General features: G+C 36.7%; 1 protein-coding gene across 3 annotated transcripts in view; it reads left to right on the plus strand.

Moving 5' to 3' along the window:
* LNPK (lunapark, ER junction formation factor) overlaps positions 1 to 20,210 on the plus strand; it is a 40,911-nt gene that overhangs the window by 16,790 nt on the left and 3,911 nt on the right. For all 3 annotated transcript variants that reach the window (XM_064434366.1, XM_064434364.1, XM_064434365.1), the window contains exons 7-12: positions 2,091 to 2,171; positions 2,258 to 2,309; positions 9,303 to 9,521; positions 14,167 to 14,272; positions 14,549 to 14,619; positions 15,909 to 16,079. In XM_064434366.1, coding sequence (XP_064290436.1) covers positions 2,091 to 2,171; positions 2,258 to 2,309; positions 9,303 to 9,521; positions 14,167 to 14,272; positions 14,549 to 14,619; positions 15,909 to 16,079 — 700 coding nt within the window. The remainder of the gene's footprint in view (positions 1 to 2,090; positions 2,172 to 2,257; positions 2,310 to 9,302; positions 9,522 to 14,166; positions 14,273 to 14,548; positions 14,620 to 15,908; positions 16,080 to 20,210) is intronic.

The following is a 20,210-nucleotide window of genomic DNA, read 5'->3' on the forward strand; positions in this document are numbered from 1 at the left end:
GTAGGTGAAAGCATGAGAAATGTGAATATGCCTGTAGAAGTCCTGACAATTTCTATATATTTTCAAGAAATTTGTGGAGAGTCAGTTGTGATGCTGAATTCTTGTTCAGATTCAGCTTTACTAGAATTTTAAAGCTATATATGAATTTCAAAATATGAAGAGTAACTCGTTGAATTATCCAGAAACTATGTAATGTGAATGATAACTTCAACATCTGAATCTTGTGCTGGGCATTGAATTATGTTTCAAAGTACTGTAACTGTTTTTGCAAAACTTATGTATCCACAAATAGCTACTATACTATCTAATACTTCTGTGGCAAGAAGTGCTTTAGATAAAGAAAGTGTCAAGTGATGGTGGAGCATTCTGGTTTTTCTCTCGCCTAAAGGTCACTTGGTTCTGCAGAAAGTTTAATAATTTTTATTTTTGGCTATACAGACAATAGTATGCACATTATGTTCATTGATGTGAATTGGGTTTTTAAATTCTGATTTGGCAGACAAATATTAGCACTGACTGTTAAAGCTTCCCCACTTTGCAGCTTCACCTCACTGGCTTTACCCCTTTGTATTAAAGTCTGTCTTACAGTTTTTACTTTTATAAGCAATAAATACTTTATTTTTCCTATTAGGTCATTAATTCTGCTCTTACTGCACTGTGTGGCATTTGTTTTACGAAGTTAGTGGGTTAACTCCAAAGTGATGCTGAAATACAAGTCTAGGAAATTGATTTTTACTTCCTCCTTGACTCCCTTTTGTTTCAACAGTCCTTAATTAACAGCCTGGATAGTATTCCTTGCCTCAAACTTCAAGAAATGTGTGGAGGAGTGAGTGTTAAATGAATACACAGTAGCCATTAAACAGAGTGAATTTTTATTTAGCTTCTGAGGTCTATTTGTAATCCTGAGATCTCTCTGAATGAAAAACTCCTGCACAGTCTGTGTATGCAGAGTGGCTGAAACTTTAGTTTCTCACTAGCTAAATAATGGCATAAAATTCATGTTAACCTGCACCATTTGTTATCTTAGCAGTGATAAATGAGTTTGAGAGAATTTAATTTTTTGACCACTGACCTTTTCAGTTTTGCAGTTTATGCCAACAGCAAACTTCAGAACAAACAAAGTCCCCACTTTTAGCTGAACATGGCCATTAGTCAGCATATCTAGGAAGAAAGGTCTGCTTAAGATACTGTAAAATGTATTGTAATTTCTATCCATGTTAGGTATTTGTCATAACTTCAGCTATCTGTTTCAAAGTTAAGCTGCTTCTGATGTTGGCTGTTAACCACTAAAATGATACTTTACTAGTGATTACTTTTTTTAATTAAGCCCATGTATTAGCTATAAAGCCACTTGAGTGCATTGTAAATAAAATGCTGTAATAATGAAGTGCTTTAATTACACTCCCTAAAGTATGCATAGTTCTCAGTAAATTTTTTAATTTAAATTCTTAACGTGTTCCTTTTTTCTGAAAAGCAGTTTGAATTGCTGTAAAGATGTAGATCCAGCCTTTAAAGTCATTTGAGCAAATTCCATGGCTGTTCTCTAGTTAGTGAGTTTTCACAGCATTTGCAGCAAGCTAATTGCTTCTGCTAATAAATAATCTAAAATCGATGCTGACAGCAGTTAATTGGCACAGGGACTTTATTCTGTAAAGCACTTGGCTAACGACCTTCCTTAAATTAATAGCATTAAGTGCTATGAGGAAATAAATCTAAGGAATTGCCTGTCATTTGCTTGTCATGTCTAATAACTTCCAATAATGATGGCTGATAGATTTTTGCACATTCCATTATTGAAGTTGGTGCTTGTAATTATTCTCCTCATTATATGTAAACAATTAGCAATATTTGGTGTTTCCTTGCAATAAAGCTGTTAAGTACAAGTAGTCCATTAGAGTTTGGAAACTATTTTTGAAAGCAAAATTTATTTTCCATTGAAAAAAATCCTCAGGTATCTGAAAATGCTACTGGTTCATGGATGAGCTTTGCCTTTTGGTAACATTGATAAGATGCTTGTAAATGGGAGGCTGTGGTGGGGGGAAATACTTTGAAAAATGATCTGTTGATGTGTGGAACCTTTCTGTTTCCAGCTTGAGGAAGTAATGGAAAAGGAAACGTACAAGAATGCTAAACTAATCCTTGAAAGGTTTGATCCAGAATCAAGTGCAAAGGTGAGTCTTGTTATTGATACTGATGTAATATGAAACGTACTATGGAGCTGAGCATTCAGATAATGTTATTTATCATTAATTGGCAGGAGGCTGAACTACCATCTGCTGGAACATCTGCAACCCCAAGACCTGGACAAGGTAATAGCCCTGTAAAACGGGTGCTCTTTAGCATAGATACTCATCTTTCACAGCAATTTCTAGTCTAGAAGTCTGTCTATGATAAAATTTGTAGATCAATTGACCTTTATTTAGGGTTAATAGACTGTTCAAGACTATGCCCATTACTGTTCTGTATTTTTCAGGCAAGGGATCTATTACTAAAGCCTGATGTTCTAGACAGCAGGATATTTAATGCTGCTTGATGCTAAAGCTGAGAGAAAATTAACTTCTTGTGGCATACTTGCAACTTTTCTAGAATACTAAGGTGTTTTCAAATCTTGTGTAATATTAATTGACTTAGCTTTTCAATTGTGTTTCTATTTATGGATAGTTAGACTTTTCCTAATGCAGTGCTTAAGCTACATCTGTTTGGTGCCCAGAGAGGAATAAGAAGCTGGTGCATAATTCAACTACTTTCTAGTTACAAAGAACGGACAGTTTTTTACTGGTTTACATTGTTCCATTTAAAGGTGCCATTGAATAAAATAAAATAGAAAAACTTGAATGTGTTTCAAGGAAGCCTTGTTTCCAGATTGCCCACACAAGTTTCAAAACTCAACAGATCTCACACACAGTAGAAGGCTTACATTAAAAATGTGGTATTTTTGCGAATATTTATGCAGACAGACAACTGTTAATTTTTGTTAAGTGTAGTGTGCTGTAGTTGAACTGAAAATGCTTGTATGAGCACAGTGTGAAAGCTGCCTGGTACCCAAATACTGAAGATTGGTCTCAAAGTGTGAGTACAATCTTTGTCATTAACTCGCTGTTATAACCTGAAAGGGCTGATGCTCAAAATAAACTGCAAAATCTGATATGCATAGTTTTTCATAACATACAGATTGCTTTAGAATTTAGTGTTAGAATTGTCAACTTTGTGTTTAACTCTTGTGGGTAGCCAAACTTTTATTTTTTCCCATTTTTCACTCTTGGAGTACTTGTTTTGTTCAGTGCAGAGCACCTGGATTTCCTAACAAAGGTGTTTATAAGCTGCATCATCAAATCCTTGTTTTGTTCTTCTTGCTTAGCTTCAAATTGCCATGAAAATATTTTAAAATAGTCCTTACTTGTTGACATTGACAGTGAATAGTTGCAGTGCAGTACCTCAGTAGAGAAGCTTTAATCTCTTTTGTTGTCTTAGATACAACAGCTTTTTTTCAAGTTTGCTCCTAACCTGTCTTTCCCATGCTCTATTTCTGCAGCATTCATACCTTGTTCAGGCTGAAGGGCCATTCTGACACCCTGTTCTTTTCTCTGCCTTAATACAGCTCATGGGTGGTTGCCAAGAATTTTGTGCTATACCTGTAATGTGTAGGTAGTCTGGTTTAGGCTCTTTTAAAACTCTTCATAAAATTCATCCTTCTTAAACTGTGTTAGAAGTCACTCCAGTAGTCCAGTTGTAGGGTGACAGATATGTTTGCAGAATGCAAATAACATTGACCAGGGGATGAAACTGCCTGGAAATGTATGTTTCTATATAGAAATCTACAGAAAATTAGCTATAAATTAAACAGTGGTAAGTCTTTACTCACTATGAAGAGAGAGCAGCACCAATTTTGAAACTCCTTAAGAGGTACATGACTGATCTCTTCCCCTCTACCAGCCTGCGTAAGGAGCAGTGGTGAGAAGTGAGTTGGTCAGTGTCTGTTAATTAGTCTTGTGCATGTTTGGGTTTCCAAAGTGTAGTGCCTCTGCTTTTGATCCAGTCAGACAAAAGCAGATTACGGTTGCATCCAGCATATGCTGTGTTGTGTTGATTGTGTCTTGACTGTTAATAGAAGGGCTGGGAGGGAGAGGTTCTGAGAGAGTTAGAATTATTTCTGAGAGCCTGTCACTGTGGGCTATGGTCTGTGTTAATAACTGTGGTATGAACAGATATGTGAAAGAGTTGTTGCTGAGGAGTTTGCCCACCTTATCTTTGCTTAGAACTTTTTATTTAGAGCTTAGCTGTAAATTGGTCTTATGAGCTTGGTGGAAGGAATCTTATAGTAAAGTTTCATTTGCAAAGAGTGCTCTCTGAGAGTGTCGTGGTGTGGACCAATAACCTCTAAGTGGGGACACAATGTACAATTCTCTTTCAAACAGATTCAACTTTTTGGGATGCATGGGCATTCTTGCTTGATCCTGAATAAAAGTGTAGTTTAGCTTTGGAAAGGATTTTGGAAAAAAAAAAAATTGTCAATTGCCATGACTTATGGTTGGATTTTATGATCTTAAGGGTCTTTTCGAACCGAAATGATTCTGTGAGTCAATGTACACTTGTTCATATGCAGCACAATTTTATTTTCATTTGTCTGATCTGTTCTCTAACACATTGAATTTGGAATTGGTGCAGCTTTTTGTCCACATTTAAGTGGTTAGTCAGACTATTCTGTTTTGGAGGTATGTTATAGTTCAAGATGGACAAGCTGTGCTTGCCTTTGGCTTGTGAAATTATGGAGACTTAATTTCCAAATAAAGTTTACTTACCAAATAATTCTTGTTATATGCAGTAATTATTTCAATTTTTAGCTATCAAAAAACCTGCTAGCTTATTGCTGTTCACACTAAATGTCTGCCCAAAATGAATCTGTTCTGTGCAGTATATAACTTACTGTAACTAGATAGCACCTTTATGTGGTTGTGGTATAATTTGGTCCATGTAGTATGTGGTAGAATTAGAGTGGTTTGGAATAATAAAATACCTGTTAGCAAGTTAACATGAAAGCTTCCCTGATCTTCTTTTTGGACACAAGCTAGCCAAGCAACAGAACTAATTTTCTTGAGCTCTGTAATGGAGTCTTTTTGAAAAGATGATAAACAATAACTGATACGTAATCAAGCTGGACAATGTTGTGTATGAGGCAGCTGATGAAAGGTTAGTTTGTATGGGGTTACTTACTGGTTGAAATGAAAGCTTGCACATCATACTAATTGGTACAAAGGTTTAATCAGTATTGCATAATAGTTGGTTCTCAGAAAAACAACTGGTAGGAGCCCAATTTTCCTGCGTGTTTAGCTCTTCTTGCAGTTTTTGTGATTTTGACATGTATTGCTGAAATAAGTAATGGTAGTTTTAACAGATGATTTAGGTCAGTCTTGTGTTTGGCATAAAAATCATGACAAAATCCAGAAGGAAAAGAATTTGGAAATTTAATTGCAATTTTATCTGTTTAGAAATGCTTTTTGAGGGGTACAGTTAATGAATATATACTTATTTAGTACTTTGGCCATATAGAAAAATAGGGTAAGTATATATTTGCAGTGAAATATTTATCAGCAATATCCTGTTGTTGGTACCTGCTCTTTTCATTTTGCAAATATGACTGTTAGCAGGGGTGTATTGTAAATGAGATCACTCTGTGACCTGAATTAAAAATAATGCAATAAAAGATGGGTTGCAGGCTGTGGGATGGATATAGGCATGAGGAGGAGGGAAGAAAATGCTTGATTAGTCTTTGATGCTAAAGCCAACAAGTTATATAAAATATATTGACCTACAGTGTACTGTAGCTCTATGAAAATAATGTATTCTTCTCTACAAAAATCAGGGTGTTTTGAAGTGAGGAAAAAATAAAATAGATATGCTTGTAAACATGAAACATGTCACTGCCTCACCACTGCAGTAGTGTAATAGTCTTTAAGAGCTCATACTGAATCATCAGTTGAGTAGATACCTCTTAAGTAATGTGTCTGCTTATGTCTGAAGTGTCCAATACTGGTAACTGCAGAATTTGAACTGTGGTGTGTTTCGAGAATAAAAGTTCTATTTCTAAGCTATTTATGTGTCTTCATGCTGTTGACTTTGGATACACAAATATCATTGCTGAAGAAAATCCTTGGAAAATGTCAAAACTTCATTAAAACTACATCAGCAGTAGCGGTAAATTGTGTTAGTGTTGAGGTCAATGGACATGTTTCTTAGCTAAGTTGTGCAACTTGGAATTATGGAAATCTGTGACTTTACAAAGGCTTGTTTTTAACACATTGCATCTTGAGGCAATTTGGGAAGTATATAGATCATATGCAATTACTTCAGAAGAATATTAGGGCTGTTACTGTAGAAGTGCAGAGCAGGAATTGGGGAGCTCATGGGTAAAGGGTCTGTATGTGATACTAAAAAGATGAGACAAGGCTGTACTCTCCTTGTCCATGACAATGCATTTATGGATCGTGGGGATGGTATCAGGAATGTAGGCATCAGAAATTCAGGTTTGTGTGTTGTCACTGAATAACATCTACAGCCACTGTAGGGCAATACTGGAATGGATGGGCTGTTGGTTGTACCAAGAACAGCATTTCTCACTTTCTCATAATGCAGATTTTGGTGACTTCTCTTACTTGGGGAGCAGCAGCGTGTTGGCAAGTTGTCTTAAGTATGAATCACAGAATAGAATGAAAGCCAAGTGAAGGGGGGAAAAAGGCATTGTAAATAACCCAATATTTTGTGGAAACTAGCAATGAGTCTTGCATTCTTAACTCTGTAATGAAACTAAAACTACTGAAGCATATCTCTCTAATACTTACTGTAAAGTACTGGTTCAGCATCTTTATAGGACCAAAAATATGAGGAAAGAGTTATTAAAGTAGCAGTATCTTTTTAATTGAAAGTAGTTTAAAGAAGACTTGCCAAAAATGACCCTTTAGAAGGAGCAGGCAAAAGGGGCAAATCTCTTGCAGGCAGCATAGAAAGTGCTTAGAAATAATGTATTATGGGCTCAGAATAAATGTGAATATAGCCATGACCTATTGAAACAGACTCAGCGCTCTTAAACAATTAATATGCTTAAACCACATGGTCTAGAAAGCCTTCAAAATGTAAAAGTAACATATGTAGAATTTACAGTAATGCTCTTGGACATTTTTCTATGTAAAACAATAATAAAGAGGGTTTTGTAATGAAAAAAGAATGGACTAAGATGTCTTTACAGATGTTTAAAATTATCTTGGAACAAGTGGAATTAGGCTTTTTATTTGTCACTAATTTTTTGTACATATGTGGACCTGAAAAGACTTGAGAAATCACATACCTTTTAGGTTAATTTTTGAAACACATCACTGGAAACTGTAACACCAACTTGACTATAAATCATGGGTTATAATCAATATTTTGTATTTGGAGATGGACCATGCCTGTTGGTCAGATGGCATAGAAAGAATGCAGTTAACCTAGTGTAGAAAAACTAGAAAGATTACTGCTTATGGCTCTCACATAAAGATCTTGAAGACGTGAATGGGGAGGTTCATCATAAATGAATTCTTACTTCATATAAAACTTTCAATACAGGAGCAGTTTTCAAAACAAAAGCAAGTCACCAAGGAAATGCTGATGGAATTTCTGCAACTACCTCACCAATTAATCCCAGTTTCCAGATTCTGAACAGCTGAAATAGTGAGGGGGCAAATATTTGTTAAAATCATGCTAAAATACAGAACCTTCAGACTCATTGACTGATGTAATTTGGACAATGAGGTTGTGTGAAGTAATGCAGCCATGCACATGTGGCAGGGGAAAAGTACTGATTTGTTCTGCTTTGTAGGAAACCTAACTAGGTGGATTTTTAGTAAGACTGTAGTTTTTAAACTTGTAGTTTCTAAAGTAGTGATTCCAAGGAATTTTTAATTCTTTCTTCTGTTGTGTATTAATCATATTTATATGTACAGATAAGAAGGCAAGACCATAACCTATGTATGTAGCAATTTTCATGGCACTGGATTGGCTGTATTCCCACAGAACTGTTACATTTGCCCTAGTGCTGCAGTGATAGCAGCTCTTTCTTAGCTGGTGCCAGCTGACGTAGCATGCTCACCTCCTCCACCCACAGCAGCAGCTTAGCATGCTCGTGTTGTACTTTTGGGGACAGGGATCGTTCCTTCAGACTCAGCACACCCCTTCTCCAGTGGCTGGGTGGCAGTGGACCTGTAAACTGCCTGCTAAGCATTTAAACTCTTCCAGCTTGTCACAAAGTCAGCAGATAAAATCTGTCTAATCTTGAGACTCGTGGAAGTAATTTTAAAGTCCAAATGTAGTGTTAAATTCCATTTGTTGTGAAGGAAGACATGCCAGCTGGTTCAAAGTGACATGGTGCTATATACTAACTGTAGGGTATTGCAGTTTAGGTGTGGGTGTTACTGGGGTGTCCCTGTAGAGACTAACCTGCTGCTTGTTAACCAGGTAAATATCTGCAGACCTAAAGCAATGGTTACATTTCTGTTTGATTTGTTGCAATAGTGTGTGAACCTCAGGCTTGCATGACTAGTACAACATTCAAACCATGGTATGTTGCTCTGGTGATATTTGGCTTCGTGTAAGAACAACTGAGGAAATATATTAAGGTTTTCATGATTGTGATTTAATAGTAACTGGTAGTGGTGTGAGAAGAGGTAAAAGCACGGGAATGTTCTGGCAGAGCCCATTCTTGCTTTGTGAGAATCCATGCAGGTGGTTTGATAATGGGGTTACTGAAACAAGTCAGTCAAACTACATCACCTGAATGAAGCATTTCCTTTTCTTCTGGTTTTAGAACTGTTTGATTTATCCAATCTGATTTTTTTTTTCGTAACTGGGCATGTAACCTGGGCATATTAGATACTGAATGAATAGTTTTGGTCCCATGGAAAGCTAAATACTTGAAGCATTTTTAAGCCATGGAGTAAAAATTGGTCAGTTCTATACATAGTGGTTTGAGTCTTGCTGTTTCTATGTCCAATGTTCTGCCTTAGCAGATACTTTGATTCTGTTCTCTTATTTCCTTCTAGAAGAATTTTGCCCAAACAGTTTATTTACCAGTTATGATAATTGAAATATTCTATCTGGTATTTACTTCTGTGTGGTATTTGCTTCTATGACATGCTCAGCTGATGTTTAGTTTTAGACCTTCCTGGTTTTGTTTGATTCTGTAATTTGCTAATTGGTATAACAATATTAATGCACTTCTACTAATATTTTGCTTATGCTAGATATTAAATTCAGTATGTGAATATTCTTGTCAGAAATTCGTCAGAGGACTGCAGCTCAAAGAAATGCTTCTACACCCCCACCTGCAACTCCTAAACAAGGCTCTCCAAAGTCCCCTCTTCCAGCACCTCCTAGCCTGCAGAGAGAGGGCCCAGCTCTGAGCGGGCTCCCAGAAAGAGCTGCTGTGCCATCCTTGCAATCCACTGTTGTACCACGGCGCCCTGGATCCCCTGCCACTTCAGTGCCTGGAATGGGTAAACACAGCACTTAATGTTATTTACAGTTTATATTGTTTTCTCTGGTTACCAATAAAAGAGGCCATTTTCAGACAGTATGGAAATGGCATTTCATTTGGAAATAGCAGAGCAGTTATCTGATTAAGCAGGAGTTCCATATTCAATTAGCCATAACTCTTTACAGCTGGCACCTTTTGATGCTGAAACCTATTGCCTGAGCTCATTTAACTGTTATAGCTTCTTTGTTTAAATGGCAATAAAACTTTGCAGTATTCTGTAGTCAACAATATAGCATACCTTTTTATGTTCTTAGTTTAGAAGAGCTCTATGCTTGTATAAATCAGGTGCAGAGGAGAACACTTTCAGAATACATTCATGCTTCTCACTAAACCCTGCACATATTTTTTTTAACATGGATCTTGACATTTATTTAAATTTTTACTCTAGAAGGTATAGTCATGCAGCCTATACTCATAGATTAAAGTGTGGAATACCAAATACAACAGAAAAGTTGTCTGTGTTGTAGCTGAATACTAAAATAGCATTGTTATTTTAGTACAAGAGTCCAAAGTTTAGCAACAGGTTGAAATCTGGTAGGAATGAGTAGTCCTTAAAATTTGGTTGCATATCCTGCAAATGTTTTTCCCTTGATTTCCTATTTGGTGTTCAGATGGGATGGACTTATAATAAAGAGAATATGAACTAAATTGCATTGGAAGGATTGCAAAATTTGAGAGTTTTGGGTGGGCAGCACTGTTCTCATTTTCCTTGTGGGTGGTAAAGCTGTGTGTGGGTTTGTGCCAGGCCTTTCATTCTTTGTGGGATGTTTAGCAAGTTGGATCACAAGGCAAGGAAGGAGATGAAATGCTGTCTTGAAAATAGAAGGGGCACAACTTGCCAAGAATCTCATGAGCACCAGTTTAACGTTGAGTAGTTCTCTGCTCGGTGTACAGGGATCAAGAATATTTTTCTCTGCCCTGTGTTCCTGATTTTTACTTGAGACTACTTAAGTCTTACCGACTGTATGTCCTTCCTTACTAGCTTCCATGATACAATCAAAAAGTAGAGCTGTAGATAATATATTGACACCTGCTGTCTGAGCTCCTGGGAAGCTGAATGTTAAAATACCTTTTCCTGTTGTTTAGTATAGTGGAATAAACTTGTCATGGAAAGTTGTGATCTCCCTTCTCTATAGAGTCCATTAAGCCTTATTTGATGTTAGTAATTCTTTACCTGTGTTATGAAGCTGCTAAATTTGTTTTTATTCCTGAAGTGAACTGTAAAGGCAAGTTATTAGTAAGTCTTGATTATCTTGAAGTACCAGAAATTAGCTTCTTGCACCAGGAAATTGGTCATTTGGTTGCAAATCACATTTACTGATATCTGATTACCAAAAATTCTATAATGAGTTTAAAATTGCGTGTTCCTTTTTAAGGAAGCTGAATGTAGAATAAAGTATTAGCTGTATAATAGCTTTATTCTTAGGGGAAGATTCAGGCACATTGAATAAGCTGGATGAAATTCAGCCTTTACTGCATAAATGTTTTAGAGGATGAAGGAAAATATAGTAACTGACTTGTTTGAAAGGACAATTGCCAATATTTTTGATTTAAATTTTTTGATGTAATGTTTGTGATAATGCCCTATAGGCACTTTTTCCTCACTAAATAACTGAAATTTTGACCTAACACGTTACTTTGCCATAGATAACAATGGGAGCCACTGCAATTGTCAGTTAATATGGAAGCCCTCTTTTTTCTTGAACTTCCCCAAACCTTCAAGGCATATAAAATCTCAGTCATGTAGCTGTAGTGAAAAATTCATAAATTTAGTATCTATAAGAATTATATGGCATCTGAGTTTATGCTTGGCCTGCAACAAATATGAATAGCCTTAATTATCTCTATTTTACAGAAGGTTAAGAATTCATTTTTGTTATACTATATTTTGTAGGGGGGAATCAATTTAATGTGTATTACCACAGAGCTCCCATATGTTTGAAAATTAATAACCAGCAGGTAGTTGAGAGTTTGCCAAGCTTTGCAAAAATGACCAGTCTTTCTACAATGATTGCTTTTGATGTTTATATTAATTACTGGTGTCCATAACAGCATGAGAACCAAGATGGCTTGAGTTATTAGTAGGCAGGTAATTGAAGTTGTTGTTGGAATGTGTTGTGATGTTTCACTCTATTTAATTTTTGCTTTGGTTATTGACTTTTGGAAACTTCATATATTGGTGATTTGCAAGTTATATGAAAACTTGGTCTTCTGAATAAAGGCCTGAGTTAACATTTGCGTGTAAACCAGGTATTCACAAAATTATTCTAGGGCTTTAATTTTGTTGCAGATTGTATCAGCCTTTTTTGATGGAAGTATTGGATCTTGCAGGTTTTTGTAAAGCTCCAGGAAATGAATTTTGCCTGACCTCTGTTTTGGACAGCTTTAGCAGAATACAGTTTATATTGCACTGAATTTATTCTGTCTTACTGCTGGGACAGTTTTCTTGGTCCAGGTTCCTACTTGTTGACAGAATACAGGGATAACTTGGAAATGCATTCACTGATTCTTATCTCCTGAATTAATTTCCTTGTTTGTGAAAGTAAGGCCTATTTTAAAAACATTTGTGTTGAGTATGGATTTTTTTTGTACTTAACTGATGGGTTGTAAATTGCAGTATTTTCTGAACGAGTTTTCTTGTCCTCCTAAAGATTAGGACAGTCCATTTAGGTCAAATATCCAGTATTGACAAGACGTGTCTTGAAAGATATGCTGCTAGAAATAGTACAGCCTTAATGTCAAGATTAGTCTTGTTCTGTGTGTAGCACTACAAGAGGGCATTGCATTCCTACAAGGTTTAACATTTGCATAGAGGATGGAAGTTAGCTGTATGTGGCATTGAGTGTGAGGTTTACCACAAATTAGTACATTCTGCCCTATCTGTGAAGATTAAAAGGGAGGAGGCTTGAAATGGTAATTTGCTGGCAGTTACTTTTAGTGCAATTTAAACATGAAGCCCATCTTGGATCACGTTATTGAATAGTAAGGCTTGCTGTGCTGTCTTTGCCTCCTGGTCTGGAGTTGAAGATTTACAAGGAGTGGCTGAGATACTCAATTCGTTCAGCCTGAAGAAGAGGAGAGGGGAGACTTCACTGTGGTCTTTCAACAGCCTCGTGACAGGGAGTAGGGGGACAGGCACTGATCTCTTCACTCTGGTGGCCAGTGACAGGGCCCAAAGAAATGGCACAAAGCTGAGGTGGGGAGGTTTAGGCTGGGTATCAGGGAAAGGTTTTTCACCCAGAGCCCTGGCACAGGCTCCCCGTGGAAGTGGTCACAGCACCAAATCTGACAGAGTCCAAAAAGTGTTTGGACTGTGCTCTGGTAGATGGTGTGATTTTTGGGGTGTCCTGTGTAGGGCCAGGAATTGGACTCAATGATCGAGATGGGTCCCTTCCTACTCCCATATTCTGTGAATACTCTGCTGAGGAGGTACAGGTTACTTCTATGTGGATGTTTATCTAGGTGCTGGAAGCTAGGGCTGGGCATGTCCTGATCCTGTCCCTGGCTAAGTTGATACAAGAAAAGGAAATCTAAACAACCCCAAAAAGTTTGAAGTCAATTGTTTTTAGCACAATATCTTTCAATTAAATGTCCTTCTGAACTAATTCAGCATACTAACAAACTATACTGTCTTAGTTGTCCTTTGTTTGGATTTTTAAAAGAACTCAAAGCTATATAAATGGAAACTGGCAGTTTGCAGTTGTCTTGTACAATGGACTAGATGTTTTAAAACATTGTGGAAACAGAAACTTGTGCTGGTGTTTTGGTTTAACTACTGTATATAGAGGTGAAAAAGAACCAACCATGGCTCTTACCTGCTCTTTAAGGAGTTTCATTTTGGTAGTAGTTTGTTAAATACATGGGGGAAAGAGTATCTTTATAGTGGCCTTCTGTTAAGGCCACTTCAATTAAGCATAAATCTGAAAACTTCCAACTTGTCCTTAAATGTGGATTACCAAAATGGCAAACAGCTGGACAGGTTTAATGTATAGACTCAATGCACGCTGAGGGCATGGTTATGTGGTATAGTAATTACACAGAAACCAGGGGGTGTTTCTGTGACATCTTCATAAAATCATAGAATGGTGTGGATTTTAAGGGATCTTAAAGATAATCTCTTTGAAACCTCCATGCTATGGACAGGACAGCTTCCAGCACAGCAGATGGCCCTGATCTCTATTCTTCTATTGTTGCCATTGATTTTGGTAGATTTATTGGTGTAAACTACAAGGGTAAATTTGCAGAGTTGAGTGTATATGAAGATAGTTAAGTTGTTCTTTCTTAAAAAGCCTCTATTTGTCAACAATCAAATACTATTGATACGTTAAGTTCTTTAGAAATTATAAATTTAATTACATGTCCAAGGTGTAAAAATGGAGTAATTTAATAAAATTATAAGCTAAAGGAGCAGCAGAAGAATTTTGAACTATTGTGGGTTAAAGAATCTTACAGCTTTCCTAGTGGACTAAGAAATATACCCCTGTATATTAAGTAGATGTAATTATTTTGTTACACTAGCACACACAATAAAGTATAATGCCTATTTATACAGTGAAAAAATATTTATACAGTGAAAAATAATTTTGATATAATTCATGTTCTAGGTCTTCATCCTCCAGGACCTCCTTTGGCAAGGCCTGTTCTTCCTCGAGAAAGAGGAGTTGTGGATAGAGTTATTGAATATTTGGTTGGTGATGGTCCTCAGAACAGGTAAAATGTTCTTTAAAAAATACCTAAACACTTAGGGGAAAGGAAGTTTCTTAACCTTTTTGTTTAAGCCATGTCAGGGTTAAAAGAATTGTAAATTAACTTGTCCAAAATTTTCATACTTGAGAAATGGCTCTTTCTCAGTGTTTCACTTGAAATATCTTTGCAGGGAAACTGGTAATATTTGGGCAAACCTAACCTCTGTTCTGAATATTATTAGCTGTGTGATACAAAGAAAGATCTGTGCTCATGTTACTGTATATTATTCATGTTTTCTAGGTATGCCCTTATATGTCAGCAATGTTTTTCTCACAATGGTATGGCTTTGAAGGAGGAGTTTGAATACGTAGGTAAGAGCTAAGATCTTTTTTGGACTCTATTAGTTGGTTTGTTTCCTAACAAACACATCATACTTAATTTTGGTTGCAGCTGAGTACTTAGCTGACATTGTGAAGTACCACTTCATGTGGGAACATTTTTTGGTAACTTATTACTCTGTTTTTTAAGATTTACTTCAAGACTTAGAGAAGTACTTTATTGCAACCTTCAGGTCATGGATTTTATGTGTAGAAAACTATTCAGTAGAAATAAGCTTCCTCCAGTACATCCCTGAACATTGCTACTGGCTATGAATGGTTCTCAGAAGGGTTTTATGTTGAGAAACTATCTGACATTAAAGTGTGCCTCTTTTACCAGAACTTAAACTAAATTTCCCTTTGGCAAGAAGATCTTGGGGACGTATTGGAAAAAGAGTGGGAACAAGCCCTAGGGGCCTATATGTGAATTTATGGCTGACAATAACTTAAGACAGACACAGCCCTTTATTGAACACAGATGTTGTATATTGCCTGCTTTGTACCACAAGTGTAAGCTTGATACTTAAGAAACTAGGGATTCCTAGATAAATCTTCTATTTCATTTTGTTTTGTTTATGAGTAAATATACTGCATTGTAAGAATCAGCTAAATGTTTCCTATGAAACCAAAGTAAGTAGTCTATATGTTATCTTAGTTCTTATGAGTTCACAACTCAACTGTACCAGAAATTGCCACTTCCCCCCTTGTCTTGGTGAGAGTGGGGAGGATAAAAAGAGTTATTTAAATTACTAAATGATATCCAGTACTTCTGCAAAACAAAACTGCTTTTTCTTAATTAAGCACCACTGGAACAGAATGTTCCTCAGAAAGCAGAGTGAGACATACCTTGTGGAATTCCTAACACATCTAACACTTCCTAACATCAGTGTGAGGAAAATGGTGTCTTAAGGGTAGGGGAAAAAATAATCTGCCAACTTAATTCTTTTGTAGGAAAGAATAGAACAACACCATGTGGCAACATCTGGTGCTACTGAATTACATTAGTTTGTTCATTGTGGTCAAATCTTTCCCAGTGGTGGGCACTATTCAGTTCAGCAGAGTTGAAAGCAAGCAGGTTTGTGAAAACCAAATGTCTGCTGAATTTAAAAAAGGGCTTACATAGAACAACTTAAGTAAATTTGGTGGAGGTGCTGTCAGGTACTGATAGTCAGTTAGTTAACTCTGGTTTTAGTATTTTAAACCATCAGAATGTAGTGCAGGAATAAAGGTGAAATGTGAAGCTAATTAGTGAGGCTGCTTACTGGATGTGCTTTGTGCTGTAGCATTTAGATGTGCCTACTGCTTCTTCCTGAATCCTGCAAGAAAAACTAGACCTCAAGCTCCACGACTTCCAGACTTCAGTTTTGAAAAAAAGCAAACTACAGAATTGCGATCTGAAACCGAGCCTCTAGAACCCAGGGAGAGAAAGCCCCAGGAGACTCAACAGACAAAAGGTAAGTGCTAATCTCATGAAGTCTGCTCTTTTCCAAATGTCTAATGAAATTCACTGTCATCTAGCTCTCTGTTGAGCTAAGTTTTCTCATAAGAATGAGCAGCCGAAATACTCACACTGCTCCAGCAGGGCTCCTGGTGAGGTGATCAGCGACCAAAGTCTGTCAGTGTTAAAGGCATTTGGTCAATGCCCTTAACATGCTTTAGCTTTTGATCAACCCCCAGCTGGGTAGGCAGTTGGTCTAGATGATTGTTGTTGGTCCATTCTAATTGAAATAGTACAGTTTATTCTGACTTCTTAACAAGTGCAGTTTATATATTTTTTTCAGTTCTTGTCTCTGCTCCTAGCTTAGGTTGTTGGTAGTAGCATCTTCTTTCCTGTACCCTAAAATTTCTTCATATTTGTCATTATCTTGTGCAAATGATAGCATAACAAATTTTTTCACTCTAGTGTTACTGACAAATGGATAGAAAAGGCACTGTAGATTACAGAAACAGTTAAGGATGGAGTATGTCCCAAAGTAGTTAACTTTCACTGTGCTTGGCAGGTCATTTGATTGAGGTGTGTTGGAATTTCTGCCTTTGTTCCTTTTGCTCTTTTCCTCGGGGCAGGAAAATCTAGTAAAACTGCCTTGTTTAATTTCAGGTAGTTCAAAGACAAATTGTCAATTTTAATTTAACATAGTTCCTTTTGAGACATTTTATAGTCTACAGATACAGTAGGCATCTGGTGTACAGCCAACAGGAAGATGCAGTGTTTTAAAAGACTCCAGAAATCATAATTTCAGACCAGAGGATCTCCAGTTAGATGTGCTGTTTAGTACTTGATGGGACTTTACATTAGTTCAGGCAGGGATCCTGGAGGAAAACTATCAGATAGTGTGCAGCCCTGAGGTTCAGGCTGGAAACACACCAACTGTGGGAAACTGTCAGAGTGTAATAGAGTGCTTCTGCTTGATTTTTTTTTTAATGGGGAGTACAAAATAACATTGGGCATTATTTTCTGGCATGAGAAGGCTGCACAAAACCAGTAGGGAAGTAATATTTAATGGTGGCAGTCTCTGGGCATGGTCTCATGAGGGTGCATTGTAGTGAAAACTTGCTTTCTTTTCCTGTACCATAGTGCACTCTTATCTCAGTAAAAGTGCTCTTATTGGCATGAAAGTAAGACTGAAATCAAGTGGATGAAACGGAGACAATTAAAATATATCATTTGCCCTTAAATCCCAGTGTCATTTTTTTTAGCAAGGGGAGGGTAGTTTCTTGGATTTTTTAACTTAGAAGATTCTTACAGAAAAAGGCATACTTTGTTACTGGGATCTTTAAGAGTGTGCTTGTTTTCTTCTGTCTGACTCAAGTAGAGAGATCCTACAAGAGGGATACTCAACTCTTGGAGGCATGTGCCTCACTGAATTTTGAATATTATCCATTACTGCAGGTTTTTAGAGAGAGTTAAGGAGATGTGCTTGCTAATTAATTTGGTATTATCATTAAAAGAAATTGTTATGAACCTATGCCTGTAATGGGTCTGAGCTGCTGAGTCAGTGTATAGATGTTGTAAAAAATGTAAAATCTGAAGAATTACTGTGAGATTGCAATTAATCATTTTAGATGAAGGAATGATAACTGTGAAGTAAGTTGCTTTTTATGGAAGCAGAATTTTATCACACATTTCAGCAGAAAAATAAGATGGATTTATTGCAGTAAATATGATGTTACCAATTTACCTTTAACATTGAAAATTACTTGTTCTTTTCTGATGTGGTCTTGTATTAATGTGCTGCTTTATTTAAAAACAGCAGGAAAAGAAACAGCTGTGAGCTTCATTGTCCAGTTGTCTTTTCCTGATAGGTAGTATATATGGTAAGACTTTGCACAAGAAGCATAAGAAATACATATGTGGTATACAGACGTTTGGTTTTCAGTGTTAAATAGCAGATCTTTTCTGAATATTTATTCTCCAAGATGGTACAAACCATTCTGTTTTGATAATTACTAAGCAGCCAGAAATAGAGTATATCTTAGTACTTCACATAGCTCTGAGAAATGTTGATTTAGAGGAGGCCAGTGCCTGCCTGTGACTTGCCACAAAAGAATTTCTTCAGGATGAGAAAATATTTTCACTAAATCACTTTTTCCACTGGAACTGTAATATGAAACATAACTGCTTACATGCAGTTGGGTTTTATTAATAAAAGAACACATTCCTTGATTGTAAGTTTTAAGGTATGAAGCTGTCATTAAGGTAGAGCTCTAGGGAAGGTTTTTGTTCACCACAGTAAAATAGCTGCTGTCATAGCAGGAATAGAGAATATATCTTCACTTACAGATGTAGACAAACATTAACATCAGGAAACCAACTTCACCACAATGCTGGCAACACAGGGGAGTACAACTCTTATCTGTAATTCATTTGTACCATAGCTGTATAGCTCAAGGAAACAGCACAATAATGTGATAAAGAAATGCTGTAAATATTTTTTACCAGTCACCTGTTTTAGCTAATGGGTAGAGCATGATGCTGAATCTTTTTTCCAGTTATGTGCTCATGTAGTGACAAGCATGTTGTGTGCAACTCCTGTGGATAAGAGATCTGAAGAATCCTTATGGGGAGTGCCATTGGCACTGAACTTTGGAATTTTGTTTTAAACCTCTGGAAAATGGAGTCATCAGCTGTCAGTCTGGTGCAGATTACCACAAACATCATGCTTCCTTATTCAGCAGATTAATTTAGGAAATTTTAGTACCAGAGTGAAGCAATAAACTTCAGCTCTTTTCTTACCTTTCCCATAAATAGCTTAATTTTGATCCCCTCCTCCTCCCATCAAAGACTAGTTGGTTCTCTTTGTACTTATCTTAAATGTATCAATGTTTGGATCATATTGAAAGAGCCAACAGGAAGTACTTTTAGCCTCTTGATTAATTTTGTCTTGCCTTTATTTAGTACTGGTATGCTGTATTCTTGAGTCAAGTTTAGCATTTCGCAGTATTTTGAAACAAATTTGAAAAAAAATTAACAGCATCAGTCTTTTGTGTTGAATGTCTGGTGCTGATATTTAGAGGTCTTCATTAGATGAAGATTTGAACTTCAGACTTCACCGCAGTGGTCAGCACATCGTGGACTACTTTGTGGTGTCCCTAATTTTGTATGGAATTCCTTGACCATCTTGCTCAAATATTTTTATGATTATTTAATACTGTCACTTGTAAGGATTCTTGGAATACAGCAACTGCTAGTATGTTTGAAAGGGTTTCCATTATAAAGGCAGGTTTAGAAACTTGGCTTGTGCAACTGAAAGGGTCACAGTAATGGTCTCTGCCAGAAATAATGACATTTCAAATGTGTGCTCATCGTGAGTTCTACCATAAATGGAGCTGGCCTTTGGGCAAGTGTTGCAGAAACCTTTTCTAGGAATGAAACTGATGGAAGACAAAGGACTAATATGTCTAGAACTCGATTTCTCAAGCAGACATAAGTCAGCTCACTTTGCCTTTAATAACTTGTAAACAAGTTCTTTTGATTTAAAAATGTATTATGTTTCCAGTCAACCACGGTTCAGTTTTGCTGGACAACATAAGTTGTCTTTTTGGTAGGACATAAAGGGTAGAGGGAATGCTGTGCTATTATCTGACTTGTTTCAAAGGCTTCACAATAGCTTTCTGTGACACCAAAGCCATTAACAGATTACTGTGAGACACGTGTTCTTTAAAGACACTTCAGACATGTGGTACTATGTGAAAATCTATCTTAAAGGGGAGCTGTAGTAGTGAATAAAACTTGTCCCAAGGCTGCTTGAAAGCACAAGCAGCTTTATTTTAGAGCAATTACACTATTTTTATGAATTCCCACTTAATAGATATTTTCTACTTAATTTAATAGTGATGCAGTATTATGATTTCACTGGTTACTCAGTGATATATACTCTCTGCAACAAGAGCAAGGGTGGCTGACTTCTTACAATGTGAAGTGCATGTGCTTTCTAACTACTAAGCATTAAGCAGGTGTGTTGGGGGAGAAAGCTGCTGTAGCTAGGAGCAGGTTTTTTAAGGTTAGATTGTTGCAGCTCTTAAATTTGCAGCAAGAGTAGGGCTGTGTTTGCTGTTGAGATCCTGTGGGTGAAGCTACATTCTTT

This window comes from Passer domesticus, chromosome 10 (genome assembly GCF_036417665.1).
Source record: "Passer domesticus isolate bPasDom1 chromosome 10, bPasDom1.hap1, whole genome shotgun sequence".
NCBI lineage: Eukaryota > Metazoa > Chordata > Aves > Passeriformes > Passeridae > Passer > Passer domesticus.